The sequence below is a fragment of the Ruditapes philippinarum genome, unplaced genomic scaffold, assembly GCF_026571515.1.
Source record: "Ruditapes philippinarum isolate M1 unplaced genomic scaffold, ASM2657151v2 ctg624_1_1_1_1, whole genome shotgun sequence".
Lineage (NCBI taxonomy): Eukaryota > Metazoa > Mollusca > Bivalvia > Venerida > Veneridae > Ruditapes > Ruditapes philippinarum.
The window spans coordinates 415,939-439,033 of NW_026859768.1; the positions used below are offsets into that span (position 1 = coordinate 415,939).

General features: G+C 32.9%; 1 protein-coding gene across 4 annotated transcripts in view; it reads right to left on the minus strand.

The window, feature by feature from the left end:
• LOC132757877 (CD82 antigen-like) overlaps positions 1 to 23,095 on the minus strand; it is a 42,003-nt gene that overhangs the window by 13,514 nt on the left and 5,394 nt on the right. For 2 of the 4 annotated variants that reach the window (XR_009629512.1, XM_060749366.1), the window contains exons 1-4: positions 21,797 to 22,012; positions 8,241 to 8,477; positions 2,134 to 2,334; positions 197 to 271 (exon numbers count right to left, since the gene is read on the minus strand). Coding sequence is in view for 3 of the 4 variants with exons in the window: in XM_060749366.1 (XP_060605349.1) it covers positions 197 to 271; positions 2,134 to 2,334; positions 8,241 to 8,477; positions 21,797 to 21,859 (576 nt within the window). In the remaining variant the exon portion in view is untranslated. Of the gene's footprint in view, positions 1 to 196; positions 272 to 2,133; positions 2,335 to 8,240; positions 8,478 to 21,796; positions 22,015 to 23,095 lie in introns of those variants that run through there. The other 2 variants (XM_060749367.1, XM_060749369.1) reach the window with 2 other exon arrangements.

Sequence of the window (23,095 nt, forward strand, 5' to 3'; positions counted from 1 at the left end):
ATGAAATTGGCCAAGTGGTTTATGAGGAGATGTCATTTAAAGTAAAAGTTTACGAAAGACGGACGGACGACGGACGGACACCGGACGAAAAGCGATCACAAAAGCTCACCCTGTCACTTTGTGACAGGTTAGCTAAAAATCCAGCAGACGACCTTTTAAGCAGACAAAGACTTTCCCAGCATGCAATGTTAATTACCTCATCTTTGAATATAAAGCTTACGCCAAATCCTGCACACAATGTTATTAGAACTAGAGTAAGAACCGTTCCATACTGAAAAAAAAATAATAAAAAATAATTACAGTGAAACGTGTGGTTTTGTACCATTTGCATATATTCGTGCGCTAATGTATCATACATATGATAAGTTTATTTGCTGGGATTGACAAATAAACAAATTATTTGGATTTTAAGGCGTTTGGAGCTCTACAATCGGCTCCTTCCGCACTTAACACACTCTTATAGTCATTACTGAATTGTTTATTTATATCTTATATTCTTATAATATGTCGCTGAAAATTTTAGGAATAATTTCAATTTTATTCTTTATTGTAACACAGATTTTAGCTTGCAAAATCAAGAAAATATTTTTGGGAATGCATTTTATCAATAAACCGTTGTTAAAACTGTAAGCTGTAACACGTTTCCGGAGTTAACACGCTAACAGCTCAAGTTTCTCCAGTAATTTGCGTAATTATGTAGTTATGTTTAATTTTCTTCACACAGTAGCAGAAACAATGCCCGTCTACGGAATACAGTCCGTTCCATATCAAATTTCGCCAAACAAAAGAGCAAGTTCTCCATTTCTAACGTGCAGTACACAAAGCGGCAAAAAGTGAATTCTCGCCTTTTTACTTTGTATCATATGTCAATAAATAAAAATTCTTATTGTATCATATACAAAACCATGTATCTATAAAGTATGTGTTGATTTTTAATACTGATTCATGCAGCTGTAAAGTTTCTACCTACATCACCGAAGAATGCAATTCTTTAATTTACCAAATTATTTGTCCCTGTTCATTGAAACATTAACCAAGTGATAATTAACTCTCACAAAAGTTTGCCACAATGATTGTATTTGAAAAATTTGGATTATGTTAAAATGTCGGTTGCTTAAAACAATTATGTTAAAAAGGCAAATACACGGGATAAATTTAACCAATTGTCGTATTGTCGAATTAAGGTTACCGTTCGGAGGATATTCTTATACGTAGAATCTTATAGGCAATATAGAGATTCCGTATATGAATGATTAATTTTGACATTTAAAGCGTGGTCGGATTCATGCAACGTGAAGATATATATATGTGTGAAGCATAGTTACATTATTATATTTTGTAGGAACGTTTTATATTAATAAAACCCTCCATGATGATATTTAAAAAGCGCACAAAATAGCCATTATACGAGCGCTGTTTCACTTGTTTATTGTATCCAATAGTTAAATTATATGTATGTGTTTGTTACAGGAATTAGACCTAAGACAGTTGAAATATCTCAGTTAAACTGGGAACATACTTCTTACTATTTCCTCTGAAATATCAGTTTTTTGCCTTTGTTTTATTAATTTTCATTGATGGATTAGCGTGCCGTTATGGGCGTAATTACCGACAGAGACATAAATTCAAATTAATGCAATATGGGCTTTCTAACGAGATGTTTTTCTCTCATTTCTACCGAAATAAATAAATCAAACAATTAAGGGTTAAGAAGCCGAATACTATCTCGCGTATTAGAATAATGATTTTGTCATATTTCAGAGAGATGAAAATATAAAATAGAAGCTATTTATACATGTTATAACTTAAATCATACTTTATGTTTGGAGTTTTGTTTTGCATTTCAGAAAGAATCACCTTTTAAGATGGCAAATGGCGATTTTAATGTACAGTGAAATCTCCACAAAGTCACCTTATGTAGAACAATTAGATCTTTACAACATAAGTTTCAATTTTTCTTCATTCTTCAGGGCAACACTTTCCAGCAACAGCCAAAATCTATGTGTCTCAAAGGATGTTTCTCCGCACAGATTGTACTGTAAGTCTCCATACATCAAAAATGATAAAGCTAATGAGATATAGAATGTAGTTCTTACAATAATTTTAAACTGAAGTAAAGGGTTTCAAACTTACAAAGCCTAGCACGAATTTTTCTTGTTTCATTGTACCACAACATCCACAGAAAGCGAGTATAGTTGCCGCTCCTCCGCCCCCTATCAGACCATACGTGATCATTTCTACAAGTCGTGATCCCATTATAGCCGACATCTCGCGTGTGTTAAACTCCTTTACAAGCAGCCACACCCCAACACCAAGCACACCACAACCAAGTATCTGAAATATAATTATAAACATTGATATGTCGTAAACACGTGCATTCGTAATATCGTTATAAAATATACAGGAGCTAGCTATAATAACAATTTAATATCTTAATATTGCTGCCACTTTAGTAATTGTTAATGTCACGTGATCAGGTGTAGTAAGGTTGTCTGGTTACCAGGGACAGGAGTCTTCTGAACAGTCGTCTGTCATCGTTCTTAATATACATACTAAACAATGTTTATCAAAATCATCAATATTTTGTTAAATTTCTCCAATTTCAGCACTTAACCAACTGATACGACCAGCTTTAGACTCAGACCAGTCAAGTCAATGTTTAAGAGAGTGCACTACAATATTAAAGCTAAACAATTTAAGCTACCGACAGAATAGAGCCTGGTCAGACTACAGGGGCAAAGGTTATTCACTTCCGGTTATATCGGGTCAAATGTTAAACAAATGAAAATGATAAGTCATTGATACACTGTTTCTCGTCACCATGTAATATTTAAAGATCTTACCCACTGGTACCAATCAATATTAAGCGATCAAACTTGGTACCTTATCATTACTCATTTAAAAAGTTTCTACCCGATCAATATTTTTTATCAGAACCGGTTACCAATTATATCTTTATCAAATTGATGCACAATCAATATCTTTATCAAATTGATGCAAGCTCAATATTTTTATCAAGAAGGTGTATAATCAATATTCATCAAGAAAACTGTTAATTATCATTCACAGATTCTGTTTCAAAGCATATGGCATCGTCTTTATGCCTAGTGTTCTTTTTTAATGTAAGATTTATAGATTTCTAAGTATAAAGATGATATTGTATATTCCCCTGCTGAATATCAGTGATAAGTTTAATGACATCTTGGCAATATCAAATATGCTGGATGTTCATAAACACGTTATTTATTTTAGCGTATAGAAACATAAATTAGCACGTGTCTGTCTCTCCGGAGACAAAACACTAGGAAACTACTTGATTATATAAAGTAGAAAGAGCGAATAAAATATAATTATTGTGATGAGATACAGAATTATTGAACTTTCTTATGAGAAACAAATTTTATAGTCATTAACAAATTTCAGACCCCGTATATTCCTACCAAAATTCAAGACCTTGATTGATTTTCATTAAAATGATATAACATGGTCCAATATTATACTTCCAACAAGTACTGAGTCGCATTCACTATTTCAGTGGGGTATGATATACATGTACGTTACATATGGCGGATTTACATTTTGAGAAGTGACTAACGCTGCATGATGTCTGTCTCTCAATATGTCCGCCAACAACAGGATATGGGTCAGACAACATATATGAAAATGAAGAAAAAACTTGTTTCACAATCAAAGTAAGGAAATACAGGAACCGGCCTAGCAAAATCCAAGCGAAGGAAAGATAAACGTCATAAATACAGGGTACTCTTATTCAATGACTCACTTTTTACTTTTAAAAACGAGTAAAACTTAAGTTGTTTACATTTAGTGTTTCACAGAAATTATGTCCTACAAGTTGTTTTTGATGTGTTTTTTTCCTGCACACACGAAAAGAAGTCTTCAAACTGGTTTCTATTTCCGCAAAAAATACATCAATAGATAAAAAGTTGCATTTTGCGTTAATGGTACGACTTTACTCGGTCTCATGTTTTTGTATGGTAAATGTGCAATCTACTAGGATATATATTGAATAAAACTTGAAACTATCAATCGACAAACAATTACATATTACACAACAATATATCAATCATACAATATTTTAATGTAATAAACTTCTCTTCATTGCCAGCAGAGACTGGCAGATGGTTCAACTTCAGTGACGTCAGAAAGGCCTAGTATGAGAACAGATATATGTTATTTCATACTGATGGTATAAATTGAGTAAGATATCAGTGCATGTCAGGACTGACTCTTTTTCTGCACTTACATTAGAGAACTTCAAAGCTGTAGAAAAAATCGTAAACGTCACGTGACAATTATTATAGCTAGCAGAATAAAAAGAAAATTTACATGCCACAATACTCATAGTTGTTATGATTAAATAACGGTATGAGAAAATTGTGTACGAATGCAGCGATCAAAGTACATTTTGTGTATTTTACAGGAAATCCGTGCACGAACGCCATATCGTACTTTACGACAATTTCATTAATATCGTGTTCAAATAAAAAAACATCTCGGGTCAGTGTTAGCAGACGGAAATAATAATGGTAATTACCGCCAGAGAAACAACTACTAGAAATAATCCCAGAAACAACTCGTGCGTTCCTACATTGCTTCAATAATTTCTTATTGATAACTTCATCAAATATTTATGTCAATGCGGGGGTAAATTATGATTTATTTTCCGTCATTACCTTGTGAGAATCAATGTTTTTAAGCTATTAACTGCACAATGCACTTGTTTTACCTAATCATAGCGCAATGTACTTGCCAGATTATGTCTTCCATACTTAGTCATTGCACAATATTATGGGAAGACAAAGTGTGTGTGTGTGTGTGTTTTTTTTTCATTGCACAATGTATATATATTTGCATGATTTACAAAATGTACTAGCCGGAAACAACCTGTTTTAACCAAAGGAAATGTACTTGCCAGATATAGCACAATTAACCAATTTACTTACTAAGTACAACCTGAAATACAATTGTGCTATGTAATTGTAAGATATAACCTCTTTTACCGTTGCACAGTGCACTTCCCAGACATAGCACAATGTACTTGCCAGATATAACCTGCTTTACCTTTGCACAGTGCACTTCCCAGACATAGCACAATGTACTTGCCAGATATAACCTGCTTTACCTTTGCACAGTGCACTTCCCAGACATAGCACAATGTACTTGCCAGATATAACCTGCTTTACCTTTGCACATTGTACTTCCCAGACATAGCACAATGTACTTGTCAGATATAACCTGCTTTACCTTTGCACAGTGCACTTCCCAGACATAGCACAATGTACTTGCCAGATATAACCTGCTTTACCTTTGCACAGTGCACTTCCCAGACATAGCACAATGTACTTGCCAGATATAACCTGCTTTACCTTTGCACAGTGCACTTCCCAGACATAGCACAATGTACTTGCCAGATATAACCTGCTTTACCTTTGCACATTGTACTTCCCAGACATAGCACAATGTACTTGTCAGATATAACCTGCTTTACCGTTGCACAGTGCACTACCCAGACATAGCACAATGTACTTGCCAGATATAACCTGCTTTACCGTTGCACAGTGCACTTCCCAGACATAGCACAATGTACTTGCCAGATATAACCTGCTTTACCTTTGCACAGTGTACTTCCCAGACATAGCACAATGTACTTGTCAGATATAACCTGCTTTACCGTTGCACAGTGCACTACCCAGACATAGCACAATGTACTTGCCAGATATAACCTGCTTTACCGTTGCACAGTGTACTTGCAAGATTTGGTCATGGCACAATGTACTTGTTGGATACACCTTGTTCAGCTATTGTACAATGTACTTGTCTTTACTTTGCTTATGTGTAATGTTCTTGCAAGATTCAGCGTGTTTTACCTAGTCTAAACATAATGCACATGTGCTCTGTGCAATCATTATACTGTAGTCTTCTTAAAATAAGCATACGTAACAAGTAACAAACGGTATTTGTATTATTTAAAGAAAAGTCAACGTATTGTAATTCAAATCTGCGTTTTAAGGAAAACAATCTCTTGAGAATACTGGCGGCTTCTTTCATAAACAGAGATCAGTTTCTTTCTCGAGTACTGTCATTCTTTATATAAATTCATTTATATACACATTTGCAATATATCACAGAATTTATTAACTATTGTATTGTCTACGTGTTGTCTTTACTCAAACATCCCAAATGCTAATGCAATTCGATCTTAATAATAAAAACGAGAAAATCACGCTCTGGTTTATGATTTATGCAGATTTTGATCTGCTGTCTCCTAGACAAACACTTAATCACCAATTCAAACAATGTTAATGTATAAACTGACTGTTCCTAAAATATGGAATATAGCAGACTAGCTTTTCCAGTGTCGCTAAACACACTTTACGGCATTTCGTTAGAACGGTAAAATATTCTGGAAGAAGAGCGGTGACATCTAGTAAGGGAAATAAAAAGTTATAAGATTCTTTTTGTCCTCAAATTCGATTAAAATTCGTCAGCAAGTATCATATATATTATGTATACAGTGGAAATACGACTCAACGTCTATGAATGACTTAAAACAAATCCGGGCATATTGCAAGATTTTTTGAGTATTTTTCCAATGTAAAGTATCATTTACACGTACTTACTCGGACTTTTTTCCACGTAAATTATTATTACGTTTTATTCATTAAAATGTTTTTGCCTTTTCCCCCTAAAATGAAATTTGAAAGTAATGATTTCTCTTGCGAATGGCATATAATACGTATCAACGCATACATTTAATTTCTTGTCAATATGAAAGTTGGACACAAAATAAATTAAACGTGTGCAAAAATGAGAAAAAAAGGAACAAATATTGGCGATATAGGAGTCAGGGTCGGTATACTGTTATTGCCTCTAAGAAACAGAATGAATGTTTTACGTATCAAAAATACGTAAAAATCAAGATGACCATTGAAACGCTGTAGTTTTATGGTAACAGCCGACAACCGTTTTCTGCAGATTAACCTTTAGCTTGTTGGCGGCAACTAAATCTGCCAAAGAGACCAATGCATACCAAGATCAGCCGGCACATCCGTGTGGTCATGTCATGGTCTGCACTGTTCGATATTCAGCCATAATATTTATATTTTTTAAATCCCTTGATTCCGGATTAAAGATGGGCAAGTCCATTTAAGATAATGAGCGTGGTAAGGGATAAATGTAGAATACGACATGAAATGATTTATGACATTAAAACATTTAAAAACGATAAAAAGAAATTAATCTATGTTTTGATAGGAAGGACAGTTAACAGACAAATATTGTTGTTGGTTTTTTATCCGTTATAAAGAAGTATAAATAAACCTATAGATTCCTTTGCGATTTTTTGTCATTGTTTATCAAAGAGTTTGAAATTAACGTACAAAGTTTTATTCACACAACAAGTGCATGCTAATATTTCGGCCAAACAACTCATGTCTAATCATATAGAATTCGGTAAATTAATGTTGAAACGTATAAAGAATGTAGTGGGCAAATTGATACAGACGCTTGATATATGACAGAAAGTGTTATTACATACGATTTTTAACAGATCAAAACGCGGTAGCCAATAATGTATTGTTCAATATAGGAATTGCCTTGGTGTGAAAGTGCTTCAAAGCCTGTAGTAATTTCTTGTTCCCAGTGTTCAATCTTTTCCAATCTCCGCGCCAAATCTCTCAATCTCAGCGATCTAATCTATAAGATTATGTGCTAAGACGGGTGCCGTCCATGAATATTTGATGTAAAACATTCTGAAACATATTTATAGCCAGTAACTCGAGCGACGCTGATTACACGCACTATATACAGCATTGAACTGGTAACATTTCGCCTTTCTTAAAGAGAGCTATGAATATTTCAAGAAGTTGTGAGTAATTAAATGTTTAACAGTCTCTACCTTGTTCCACTAATTAATGCCGCTAAGAGACCAGCTTCGGTTGAATCAAAGTCTGTATTCATATCATCACCGGACTTTCCAATTCTTCCTTTTGGAATTTCATCGCAACAAGCCGAGTGAAATAAAACAGAAAATATATCCGTACAAAAGACCCTTTTTGTAACCCGACTGTGAAAAAGAAAATACAATTAATCCACAATCAAGGGTTACATTATTCTTGGACGGTGTTTTAGAAGAATGAAATCTTGACCAGCGCTACTATACTATGAATGTAATCTGTTTTGCTGTCGTAACATTATACCAAAATAACTTAAAAGCATACCAATATGAACACATTATAACACTGTAGAATCATCTTCAAGTTTGATATACACTGTTCTTCTGGTGTGGAACTTTTCTTGCGAACTCTGTGATTGAGACTGTACTTCCCTTTGTAACTGCTGATACTTGCACGTGACTTGCCCAACCTTTGGCGCTCCTTCCGGTCTGATCTCATGCTTCCGTCGCGGTCAATCGGGTCAAAGTGGTTCCCCTGCATGATTGGCCTTTTATTTAATGGCTGTAAAAAAAAACAATATGATATTATGGTCGTGATGAATGAGATTCAAATTATATTAATGGACCTGTTGATATGATTGTGATAAACTAACGTGTTGGTATTATTGTGATGTACTAACGTGTTGATATGATTGTGATATAATAACGTGTTGATATGATTGTGATATAATAACGTGTTGATATGATTGTGATATTATAACGTGTTGATATGATTGTGATATACTAACGTGTTGATATGATTGTGATATACCAACGTGTTGATATGATTGTGATATACTAACGTGTTGGTATGATTGTGATATACTAACGTGTTGATATGATTGTGATATACCAACGTGTTGATATGATTGTGATGTACTAACGTGTTGATATGATTGTGATATAATAACGTATTGATATGATTGTGATATACCAACGTGTTGATATGATTGTGATATAATAACGTGTTGATATGATTGTGATATAATAACGTGTTGATATGATTGTGATATTATAACGTGTTGATATGATTGAGATATACTAACGTGTTGATATGATTTGGATGTACTAACGTATTGATATGATTGTGATAAACTTACGTGTTGATATGATTGGGATATACTAACGTGTTGATATGATTGTGATATACTAACGTGTTGATATGATTGTGATGTACTAACGTGTTGATATGATTGTGATATACTAACGTGTTGATATGATTGTAATATACTAACGTGTTGATATGACTGTGATATACCAACGTGTTGATATGATTGTGATATACTAACGTATTGATTCGATTGGCGTGTACTAACGTGTAGATATGATTGGGATGTACTAACATATTGATATGACTGAGATATGATAGCGTGTTGATATGATTGCGATATACTCACGTGTTGATATGATTGTGATGTACTAACGTGTTGATATGATTGATATATACTAACGTGTTGATATGATTTGGATATACTGACGTTTTGATATAATTGGGATATACTCACGTGTTGATATGATTGGGATGTACTAACATATTGATATGATTGTGATATACTTACATGTTGATATGATTGTGATATACCAACGTGTTGATATGATTGTGATATACTAACGTGTTGATATGATTGGGATGTACTAACATATTGATATGATTGAGATATGAAAGCGTGTTGATATGATTGTGATATACTAACGTGTTGATATGATTGTGATATACTCACGTGTTGATATGATTGTGATATACAAACGTGTTAATATGATTGGGATATACTAACGTGGTGATATGATTGGGATATACTAACGTGTTGATGTGATTGTGGTGTTCTAACGTATTGACATGATTGTGTTTTTCTTACGTGTTCTTTTGATTGCGATATACTAACGTGTTGATATGAATGAGATGTACTATTTATATAGATTAAGATGTACTAACATGTTGTTAAGTTTGTGTTGTACTAACTTTTTTATATAAATTAAGATGCACTTACGTGTTGTTATGTTTGTGTTGTACTGTACTACCGGGTTGATATTATTGTGATGCACCAATGAGATGTCTTGTGATAACGTGATGATATGATTATTATGTACTAACGTGTTAATAAGATTGTGATATACTATCTTTATTGATATTGTGAATTAGTAACGTGTTGACATGATTATGTTGCATTAACGTGTTGACATGATTGTGTTGAACTTACTTGTTGACATGAGTTTGATGTTCTAACATGTTGATATGAGAGTGATGCACTAACTTGTTTATATAATTGTGATGTACAAATGTGCTGAAATGACTGTGTTGCGATAACGTGTCGATATGATTGTAATTTACAAAAATAAGGACATTTTGTTATGAATGTGATATATTACAGGTATAAGTAATTGTGTTGTAACGTGTTGATAAACTAACGTGTTGTTATGATGTATTAATATGATTGTGATATACTAACATGTTGATATAATTGTGATGCTGTTGATATAATAACGTGTTGTTGTGCTAGTGATGCACTAACGTAGTGATATGATTGTGGTTCACCAACAGTTTGTTATAATTGTAATGCACTTACATGTTGTTATAATTGTGTTGAACCAACGTGTTGATATGATTGGGAGTTAACAAATGTGTTGATATGATTGGGATTTAACAAATGTGTTGATATGATTGGGATTAAACAAATGTGTTGATATGATTGTGTTGTACTGAAATAGAAGATACAATGTTAATACGATTTGACAGATTTGACGAGTTTTTAAAACATAAAACTCGAACTGCCTAGTTCATTATTTAGATGATATTTAACATAGAACTCGACTCGATTATTAAAAGCGCATTATATATATAAATATATATATATATATACAAGTATAACTAAACATGGTTAAAAGATTTATTTAAAAAATCGAATTTCCTGCGCATCAAGGGTTCAAAATGAGTTTTACTTGTACAGAGGGCAACGCGAGAGGAAGAAATAAACTTCGTTCATTTAATAACAGTATTGTAATAGAGAATACAAGAATGGGAAACAGCAAGAATCAAATATATAACACGTGACCTTCTTCTCCCTACCAAACATCGATCATTGTCCTTCACACAGACTAATAAAGTGATTTCTTCCATTCCATTATACAACGGAAATTAATATGAGACAAATGAGCTGACAAAAACAGTTTATGAGCTCCATTTCGCCTGTTAAATACCCAAGCCGATCATTTGGGATACATTCATAAAACGCTATCTGTCCAGTCATTTAGTAAAAAAAGTTTCCTGTCCTAGACAATTTCTTAGACGTTCAAAAACAGAAACTACAAATTGAGTTAGTAGAATCTGATTAGTAGATAATGGAGGGGAAAACAACAGCCTTTATATGAAGGTTTGCCCAAGAAACAGTGATATTTTACGTTTCCAGGAAACCTGATAGAAGTATAATCACCAGGTTTTAACACATTTTCTCGTCCCGAATTAATGAAATTGTTTCTAGAAAACAGATATACAATGGCAATTTCGGAACATTGACTATGGTAAATTTTAGTAGGAAACCCTGCTTACGTTTCAAGGTGCTGATGTTATGTTCGAAACTGTAAACTATTTATTTAATATGATCAAGTATAGACAAATACGAGGTACATTTCTGGTCTATGATATATGTAACTTAAAGTGAAAGTTTTTAGTTTTCTAGACCTCATCAGGACTGTTGGGATGCCTTATGTTCCAACAACGTCCTTAACTATTAAAAAGCAGTTATTTTTCTTGTGATAAAAGAATTAACCTTGGTGCCATATGCATGTGATGTAAACACCCATGCTTTTTGAATACTGCATTAGGTTTCAACACAGATTTTTTTCCTTTCAGAATATTCATACGCAGACTGCAAACAAGGTTTCTTAGATCTGAATTACATCAAACACAGCGAGCTCTGATTTTTATGACCGGTTAGAATGATTACAATATTTCCCAAGCGGCATGCACAACGATCAGTTCTTAAAAAAACTAGCTTTAAAGGAAATTTCTCTGCAAGCGTCTATTAGGCGACAGTTAAGACAAGCTTCTATCTGACTAAGATTCAACAAATTTCTGTATAAAAAAACATTTTAATCATTCTTTTATGGTTTTATTCTATAGAACCATTAGGAAATTTAGCGACATCCAATCTAATTTTGGGGAAATACGAATCTTTGGAGATGTATTAGCGGTATTTTTGATGCCGATCCCGCAGTGCAATTACCCATCAAAATACAACACAATCCTCGAGAATCAGCCGAGATAAGATCTTCTGTCAAAATTTCTAAAATCTCTTCATATTACTCAGTCGAATAAATAGATCACATGGAATTTATCGTCGGGCAAAGACTTCTCTTGGGTATTGCTCAAAATTCATAGCTCCGGTTTCGTATTTAGATTATTTTCTCCGAGGACAGATTGAATAATTTTGATTATATTTTACAATATTATGAATTAACGTGCTCACAACAATAAACGATTACACTGAAACATTATTTTCGAGAAGACGACTGTTCGTCTGCCTTTTCATTAAAATTAAATTTAAAACAAAAATGTTTATTGATTCATGTTTATAAAACATACATGTATAAACTCATATTCCAATATGCTGTAAACATTTTTTGTATATTTTAGAGTAAAAACAGTTAGTTATGTTCCCGGCTAGAAAGTGATAACCGTTTCTATGGGAACAATAAAGAACTGCAGGACGCTTATGATATCTTTGGTATTGGTAACTAGGGAGCCAATATTTGATTACATTTACGATTTATAACAATCTGTTAATAGTTATGGATCGTTTCTGTCGTTACAGCAGATGTAAAAATATTCATGAATCGGAAAAAACTACCATTACACATGTATATATAACGTCAAGCGTAAATATATCTGACCACAGTTGTATTTTGTTAGAAGATTTGATCATGTACATATTTTCTTTCATTTTTAGAATGATTTTACTTTACGTATCTCAGTCACTCGCAAATAACGGCGTCTCTGGGAATAATTGATATATGAGCTTTAATGTGTAATTTCTTTATTCTCGTATAACATAGCATCTAGAGAATAATAATATCTTGATTGAAGTTGTTTCTTTCTTATTTCTATGTTATTACTTTAATCACGATCTTTCTACACGTAAAGCGAGATCATTTCTTGTCCCCTTTTTTATATACCTGTGGGACTGCTGTTAAACTTCTTACTTTCACTTAAGTAATTATTTTCAAACTATTCTTTTATAGAGAAAAATATTAATGCCTGGTATTATTTAGCTTTCAGTTTTTTATAACCTACATCAACTTTAAATATTTCGAGCATTTACACTGGAATAAAAAAGTAGAACTAGAGGCCTATAAAGCCCCCAAAATGCTATCATTTTCACTAGTCAAAAACTTTCTTATAATTGATTTTTTTTCTTCACTACATCCGAAAATTTCATCAACTAGTTTCAATTACGCTGTAAAACTATGTAAGTTTTATTTACAACGACTAACACGTTACATATATGCATTCAGGGGTAACCTTTAACACAAAATTCAAGTACAGTGTACATGTATGAAATGAACACTTTAAGTCATTAAGTGTGTTCAAAAATGCTATGAAGAAGTGTATCTCATTTAAACAATACCCAGAGTTGTCGTTCGTACGTCACACAATGTCTCGACAAACGGAATAAAAATGTACTTAAAACATAATTAAGTTAATTCAAGCACTAAAAGCGAGGAATTTAATATTAAATTATAAAAAAAAATATCATAAGAAACAGGGGAAATTAATTCTATTACTGGATTGTTACGCAGATGTGACCAGTGAGCAGTTTTTCAAGAAACAAAAAAGATCTTAGTTAAAATTGTGAGCCAACACGACAGAAATCGTGTTTAATGAGCGAACAAAATATCTTGTTGCATTAATTTAACAGAAACAATGTTATTTAGATTTGATTTCCTTCCCGTTAAGTTTAAGGCTCCTTTTTCTTATGACAAAGCAAACAAGAGCGATCAGTAATCACATGTGTCGCCTCATGATGGCCAATTTCATGTTGGGACAAATTTTGTGACAGACAGACAGACAGACGGACAGTGCACAACTAGACTTGGTACTGATCATTCCTGTAAAGTTTGGATAAAATTGCACCAGTAGTTTATGAGGAGTAGTCTGGACAAGCTTTTGCGTATCTGGCAACACACAGAAAAAAAACACCTTTTTGTCAAAGGGCCATAACTCGGCCAAAAATCATTCAACCGGAGAACCCGGGCAATATGCGCAAGGACTTGAGCTACAGATCAATCCTGTAAAGTTTCATTGAAATTGCATTAGTGGTATAAGAGAAGTAGTCCGGACAAACTTTAAAATTAAAAATTATTAAAGGGCCATAACTCTGACAAAAATCACTGAACCGGAAAATGCTGACAATATGCACAACTAGACTTGGTACTGATTATTCCTGTAAAGTTTGGATGAAATTGCACCAGTAGTTTATGAGCAGTAGTCCGGACAAGTTTTGTGACGGACGGACGGACAGACAGACAGACAGACAGACGGACAGACAGACGACGGAGAAGTGATCCCTATATGTCGCCACTACTCCGTAGAAGCGACACAAAAAAGAATTGCATTGTATTCCGAAAACTAAAACAGAAGCATGCGCAGCCTTAGTCGGAACACCTCGACGATCATTATTCTTAGTCCTTTTCCGAAGACTGACGGAAAGGTCCAAAAAGTTGCGATTGATGTCAATTGTTGTGTTCGTGTGCTTTAATTTACTTTCTCATTGTTGGACACTTTTGTCTTTAATATTAACGATCATTTATCTCGGTATGTTTTAAGAAATACATGTACTTGTCCTTCTGTTACTTAATATGCAAATAATGTACATTCTGAGTTTGTGTGCATCAAAGTTACGTGATAAAACTACTTTCAATTCTGATTGGTCTGTAATTTAAAACAATCATCAAAGCAGGTTTAAATAATGCAGTTAAAAAGAACAATTGTCTAAAAGTAATCTATTTCGTCAAGTAACAAGTCTATGATATTTCGGGATACTACTATACAATGGACATTGTTTGGCTCATCCATTTACATTTGTTTTGTATAAGTAGGTCCGGGAACAGTTGTTTCAGTTACAACTGACTGACTAATTGTCGATGATTTTTTTTTCGAACCACACAATCGAATTAAGAGTACATTTATGAGCATTTATTATTTATGATAACACTTTCACGTGACGAGTAGCAGTATCTGACAATTTGAACAAACTGAAGGAATATGGGAATATGCTACTGCTACTGCCGCTGCCGCTGCCGCTGCCACTACCACTACCACTACCACTACCACTACCACTACTACTACTACTACTACTACTACTACTAAACCATATTGTCTCCATTGGCTTCATCATAATCATCATTATTATGATTGTTGAATATATTTGAACCTACACTGTATATAAATTGTAGAAATAATTCTAATTCTGAGAGTTTATTGACCTCCAAACCATCCTTTCTGTTGTTCTCAATATAGTTAATACTGGTTAGATAATTACTTTTTGCTTTAATCAGGCTGCTCTTGCTTCTTTCTGATGTCATCAAATCAACACATAACCAGAAAGCATTTTTGTATCATTGTGCTCAGTGCGTTTATTATTTGTTTGGGTCGTCAGACCAAACAAATAATGGTAGGGAAATTTCAGACCCTGATGTTCTTATTTGCAAATACCGAAAGTAGTCCAAACTCCTCGAAGCGGTTACTTCCCTTCATATGTACATTAACGCCGAAAAATTAAGGAGAGATCACTGCGTAAAGATTGTCAAATGACAGGCGCATTTATTTTCGTAACGAAAAAACAGTTCCCGATTGGTCGAAGATTTCTAATATTGTGTTATTCTTATAGATATACATGCTTATGTTCAGCTCCATGATTATTTACTTCAGTGTTAAACAACAGGTTTACCGTGAACAAAATATATCGAAATTAATAAGCGTTACAAACTCTAATTTAGAATAATATGGTATTCTTCAGGCTGTTATCTATAATTCCCCGTGGTCGAGGGGTTAACACGCTCGCTTTGGAAGCGAGAGGTCTGGAGTTCAAATTCAAGTTCAGGCAACTCATTTTTTAAGCCAAATAAACATTGAATTGAATATCAGTGCAGTGTTGCAATTAGTCTTAAAGCCCATTTACTATAGTTATAACACTGGAAACAGCATTGGTGACACTTTACTATAATATCACAACCTTCAATTTTCTGACATTCTGAGACCCAAACAAATTCAGCGCCTTCTGTGCGTTGATTTGAAACATTGGTCTAGTCCAATAATTTTGTAACACTATGTATAACCCTTTAATTTTGTAGCATTACACATGCCTAGTCCTTTTATTCTATAGCATTTAACCATGTCCATTATTTTTGTAGCAATGTGTCCAGTCCTCTTAATTTTGTAGCATTATAGTATTTATACCCATTCCGTTAATTTTGTAGCGTTACGTCAATAGTTACATTTTTCTCAGATGAAATACAATTTATCAATTGTTCTCTCAGTCGTTTTGATCGTTCTTATAGCTCCCTCCTACCCGTCATTGATAAATTGCCCTATTATTTCTGTTTCAGAGCTGGCACATTCGTACGACAACCAAGTAAATAGAAGATATTGGACTCATTCATTCTTTTCAACATGTTTGAATTGAAGAAATAACGGAAACTGTTTCTTCTGTATCAAAGAAAGTAATTGATCGTTATTTATAATATCGGGTTTTTCACATTTTGGATTGATATTTTGTTGTAAACAACTATGCATAAGACAATGGCGTGATATATGTAAATCATTAGGTGCAATTTAGTTTGGATCGCACCATTCCAATATAGCTCTTCGCGTAATTTGTTGGCATATTATTGTTCTCAAAATATAGCAATGGCTTTCAAGGTTGCCAATGTATTAGGTACCGCATACTCTGAAATGGTCTTCATTTAGAGTGACGATCGGATACCGCATGTATTTCTCAGAGACATTGAAATAAGACCAGACAAAGACCAGAGTGCCGATCGGATACCGAACACCAGACGAGTGTCGACATGATACAGCATGTGTTTCGCAAAAAAAAACAAACAAAAAAACAAAAACACGACAAACTGCTTTATACATTGAACCTTTGAACTACATTTCAAATGATCTATTCTTGTTTAGTAAAGATATACATAACAGAAACGCGGAAAGGGGATTATAGGAATGGTCTCCGTCTGTCTGTCAGTCCGTCCGTCCGTAACACTTTCGTGTCAGCTCCATAACTTTTAAATCGCTGATTTTTTTTTTAAAATAACTTGGCACAAGTGATCACCATAAGGAGACGATGTGCAAAGCGCAAAAATTGGGTTGTCAGCCCAAGGACAAGGTCATATTTGAAGGTCAAATGTTATAAAGACTTCATTTCATAATAAAAAGTTTACATTTTGTGTGCGCTCCGTAACTTTTTAACCACTGAAATTAAAAAAAAATAACTTGGCACATTTGATCACCATTATAAGAACATTTACTGAGCGCAATAATTGGGTTGCTAACCCCAAGGTCAAGGTCACACTTAATGGTCAAATGTATAAAAATTTGGATTTCGTGTCCCCTCCATAACTTTTAAACATCTGAATTTTTTAAATAGCTTGGCACAAGTGATCACTATTATGAGTGCAATAATGGAATTGCTACCCCCAATGTCAAGGTCACACTTACAAGTCAAATGTTAGAAAGTCGATATTTCGTGTCTGTCTATAACATTTAAACCGCTGCAATGTTTTTGAAATGATCACCATTATGACACCATTGGCAAAGCACAATAATCAAGTAACAACCCTGAAGGTCAGGATCACAAAAAAGGTCAAATGTAAAAACATCTATTTTTCATTTCCGCTCTATAACTTATTGACAATTCAAAAGTTTCAAAATTACTTTGCACAAATGATCCCCACCATGACACAATCTGCAGAACTCAACATCCAGGTGGCTACCCCCAAGGTCAAGATTATATGTTCTCCATAACTTTTTGACTTTTGGAAGACTTTAAAAAAATAACTTGGCACAAAAATCACTATTGTGAAACTATTTGCTTATGACATGCATGGCATAACATCAAGGTCATGGGTAAAAGGTCAAGAAGTACGCATTCATGTTCACTGCGGAAGGGGATTAAGCTGTCCTTCAGACTGCCTTGTTTTTATAAATTCCACATGGATGAAGATAAATCTGTAATTGTTTACGGTGTATTTTTTTTACTTTATTCGTTATATCACAATGTGTATTTTTCAATTAATGATTTTATTTCAGTGTCGTTTCTTTTTATGAGATATTATCTTAATAATATTGCTGACGTAATTTTAGCTCAAATTCTGCCTCCATAGAATAATTAAATTTCAAAATTTTGCGATAGCAATTTCTCATTTTGCTAGATGGCGCTATTTGGACAGTTTTTAAATATTCTTGAAATAGTTATCGAGCTGAATTAATGAGCCCAATGATAAGAATGTTTTTGGGTAAACAAATCTTTCCCGTGCCGACAAAAGTAGCTCGAAAATGTGATTGGAAATCATTAACCTAATGTCATAAAATGTAAATGATCTTGTTCGGTGGCTCGTCTACTGATTAGAAATATGGCAATACAGCTCTCTGTCGATAAACTGTTGAATTCAGCTGACACTTTCTCTTATTTTTGTGCCATAGAAATCTTTACCCTGGGCTTATCTTTTGTGCATGCGCCATTGGGTTATATTCACGATTTTCTCAAATCAAGATGGCGTGTAAGTGATTACTGCGCCTCGTTGTCGGGCAGATTCAAGTGTCCTTGCTGATAAAACTTCAATGAAGAACAACACTTACAGAAAACTCACCAAATTGTGTTTAATTTTGTGATAGACTGTTGATTGACATGTATTGATTTACTTTATTGTTGGACGGCAACATCAGGTTATCTGGACACTGGTATATTTAATTTCCTGTTTGGTATTGTGCCATGTAAACAGAACAAACTGGCAAACTAGTGAATTGTTTATACATGTCTTTATGATTCTCGCCAACACTGATATGGTTGTTATGATTTTTTTCTTTAATTTTTTCAACTAAATCATTTAACAATTTAAACATTAACCTATGTTTGACAATATAGTAATAACTTTATAAATTCATATTTTAACAGTCATGTAGACAGGTCAATAGAAAGCTGTTTTAGTGACTTTATTACTAAACATGTGTTTTAGTTATCGATAGTTGATGTGCGATGTCAGAAAAATATAAATGAATCCCCATCCATGATCAAAGTTTATCATTAAAATACATGTTTTATAAATGATTTTACGATCTTTCTTTACAAAATTGGATAACTATGGAATGAATATATAAATTCTTCCCTTATATGAATTATAAAATGTTGATTAAATTTATATATTGTACATGGTATATTGTAAATCAGTGAATTTACAAATATTAAATATGTTACAACGATGTATTTATGGTAAGAAATTAAACTAATTACATTTACATGTACATATTAATAAATCCATAATTGGGGATAAAGATAACAAATGAATACAATGTTTATTTTAAGTAATGGATTATGATTTACCACTATGTTCACTGTTATATGTGAAGTTGTACTTTATTTATTATAATTATATTTGATCTGTTTATTTTGTTAATACATAATAATACACTTGTAAGTCAAAGTCAAGTCAAAATCTTCTTTCTTTTTTCTCCCGCTCATTCCAAGAAACAGTGATGTGACAAAAATGAATAAAAGTACAACGAGGCTCGTTTAGTAGGAAACGAGACTTGAGTGTAAATATGACAAACTTATGTTAGTGATAATTAACTTGAATCTTTAACCTTTTTACGGCAACATATTTTACAAGCCGGTACTATCATTATCATTATTTTATTACACCAGCTTTTGCATGTAGAGTATATTTCTGACAAACAAATATTTCTTTTGTAAATATAAATGAAAATTTACAGTACGTATGTGCATACAGTATCATTGTATGTAGCTGTAAACCAGCCGTTATTGGGTAATTTAACCGGCATTTTTGGCTATTAACAATTTGTGAACTACTAGTAAATGGATGATAACAAGCAGAGATGTGTAATTATTAATTCATATCCATATAATATCATTATTACAGCTCCACGAACAAAATAATGTAAGGGTTATTATATGGATTGATTTAGACGTACGCTGCAGCACAGCCGGTCACAATTTGGCCGTTCCGGGATCAAACTAAAAACGGCACGTTCGAAGGCAGTGGTATCTTGGTAACAGCATAAATCTGGGTTTGTATTTAAATCGATTACCATTTGAATATGATATCACGTTTTCTCAGATCATGATTTATTCTAAATTTTAACATTTCTCCCTGAAATTTCTTAGCAATTATATTAGTTTCAAGAAATTAAGTTCCATTTTGCAAATGCAATAACTTATTTGTAAGGATTTATTGCTTTCTGAAAGACGGAGGGCTGTTTAGCAACTTACATGTAATGGAATATGATAGGCGAGCAATACATAAACAAACGGGGAATATGCCTAATGACTGTAATAAACCTTCTAAAATTACACAGTCAGATATTGCCAGTTATCAAGGTTTGATATAGAAACTACAAATGTTATTAACAATTGTGGAATAAGTTGAGCAGCTGCCGTTTGCTGTTAGGTCTTTTATATATATGAGGTTTTTACTAATGGCCAAATGGGTCCTTTTATACTGCCAGTTTCTACAAGATTATAAAATCAACATACAAATCGACATGTATAGGAGATTTATGTAACATAATTCTTGTGTTAGAACGCTATCATATACGTTTTAAAGAAAAATAAAAAGACGTTTTAATAGGTATGTCTCTTTTACAGGAAAGAGGTAAATATAACATGATTCGTACATAAATAAATGTCTCAAAAGAGAATCCAAGAGCGCGACAAAAATGAAAATTTCAATAAATTGCGTAAGCTTTAAACCCCACCTCCCATTCTCAAGTCATATTTCATCAGAACACAATCCTTTCTTATAACGTCCTTGTATACATTCCTGAACTATTTCGCATATTTCTATTTCACCGAATGATATTTTACATGTTTACATCACAGTTTTAGTTATTTTTATAATTGGTTCGAAATAGGGATGATAAAATATACTATCCTAAGGCTGGAATTTACAAACAAATTTATTACGCGTATAAACAATTTTGTTAAACCTGCGTGAATAAATTTAACGGTTTTAACCTGAGTGATAATAAATGTTGGGAAAATTTTAAATGTGACAATATAGTTTGAGTTTGAGTTAGAATAATGTATTAAAAAGAGAAATATTATTAACTGAAGTATAAGAGAATCAATGTATTACTTTGAAACTATAAGGGAATCACCATCACCATAACTACAGGAAAATTGTGTTGATTTAATGTTATCATAATACTTAAAATATAAAAGTATAACACAATAATATTAAGTAAACTTTAAGCATTACCTTAAGAATTGTTATAACCTTTCAAAGTGTAAAAGAATTATCACAACCTAAACTTTAAAAGATATAACCTTAAGTGCAAAAAAATATCATTTACTTAAGTAAAAAGAATAAATATATCCCTACGTATAAGAAAATTATCATTACCAAGTGTAAGAGAATTATCATTACCAAGTGTAAGAAAATTACCATTACCAAGTGTAAGAAAATTATCATTACCAAGTGTAAGAAAATTATCATTAAGTACAAGAAAAGAATTATTACCTTAAGTAAAATAATCGTTCATTGTAGCATCAAAATATAATTATTACTTTAAGTGTACAAAATAATTATCATAACCTTGAACATAATGATTACCTTAAGTATAAAATCATCTTTATTGACTTTCAGAACAACCTCATTTGAATTATCAACCGCCATCTTTCTTGTCTATTCTTTAACACTAATAAACTTTATAATGTTTTATCCTTCATCCTTATAGATTTCAAAATCCTGAGGAAATTTGCAACACTTCTCACAATTTTCTGAGTCAATGGATTATAAATAGATTAACACTCGGAAACAGCCTCTCAAAATATGACCACTCTATTAAAGCTGAACATTCGACACTGTAACAGGATGTTTCACAATAAACCTTTCATGTAAAACACAAACAGAATATGTATGTGTATTTAAAACTTTTAACCAAATTTACAATAAATAATTCGAAAACAAGACCAAAAGTGGGAAAATTTAAGTAATAAAATATAACTAGCACAATGTAATTATGAAATAACTTTAATATGTCACCGTCATTAATACTATCATTATAACGATGCTGGTTTTGTGATTATGAGGATGGTGATGAATAATAATAATGATAGTGATTATGATGATTATAATGATGATGATGAGGAGGAGGAGAGTAACATGATGATGATAATGATGATGATGATGATGATGATGATGATGCGGCGGAGAATTTAAATATGATTATAATGGTTCCCCTGCAAATGTATTTTAGTACATGTGTACAAAAATAAACTAATTCATTAAACTAAAAATTGAACCTATTAAGAATTCCCTGTGGTTCAATTTATTAGATAATGAAATTTCTTCAACTCCTTGTCTCAGAAAAGGCAGATCCAATCACACTGAACAGTAAATAAAATCTCAAAAAAAATGAAAACTGAATCTTGGTTGCACTTTTCTTTGAAGAAAAAATTAATATAATTATTATAGTACAAATGTAGTTACAATGATTATGATGGTGCTGGATTGTGGTGGTGGTAGCAAAACAATTTTGGGTGCAAGTTAAAAATTTTGGAAAAACCTGAAAACTGTCATTCATAATCATTTTCCTACATAATCTATTAGTAAAACATGATATAATTTGTCACAGAAAACTTGAGCTTCAGGCATATGCCTGAAAACTTGCACCCATGTTAAAATATAATCTCGTGGTAGAAGATCTAACGAAGAAATTTGTGGTTGTAAGAAATGAAGCATGTGGTAGTAATTAAGAGAAATGGTGGAGGTAGTAATGGTGGTAGTAAGAAATGAAGGTGGTGGTAGTAATTATGAGAAATGGTGGCGGTAGAAATGGTGGTAGTAAGAAATGAAGGTGGTGGTAGTAATTATGAGAAATGATGGCGGTAGAAATGGTGGTAGTAAGAT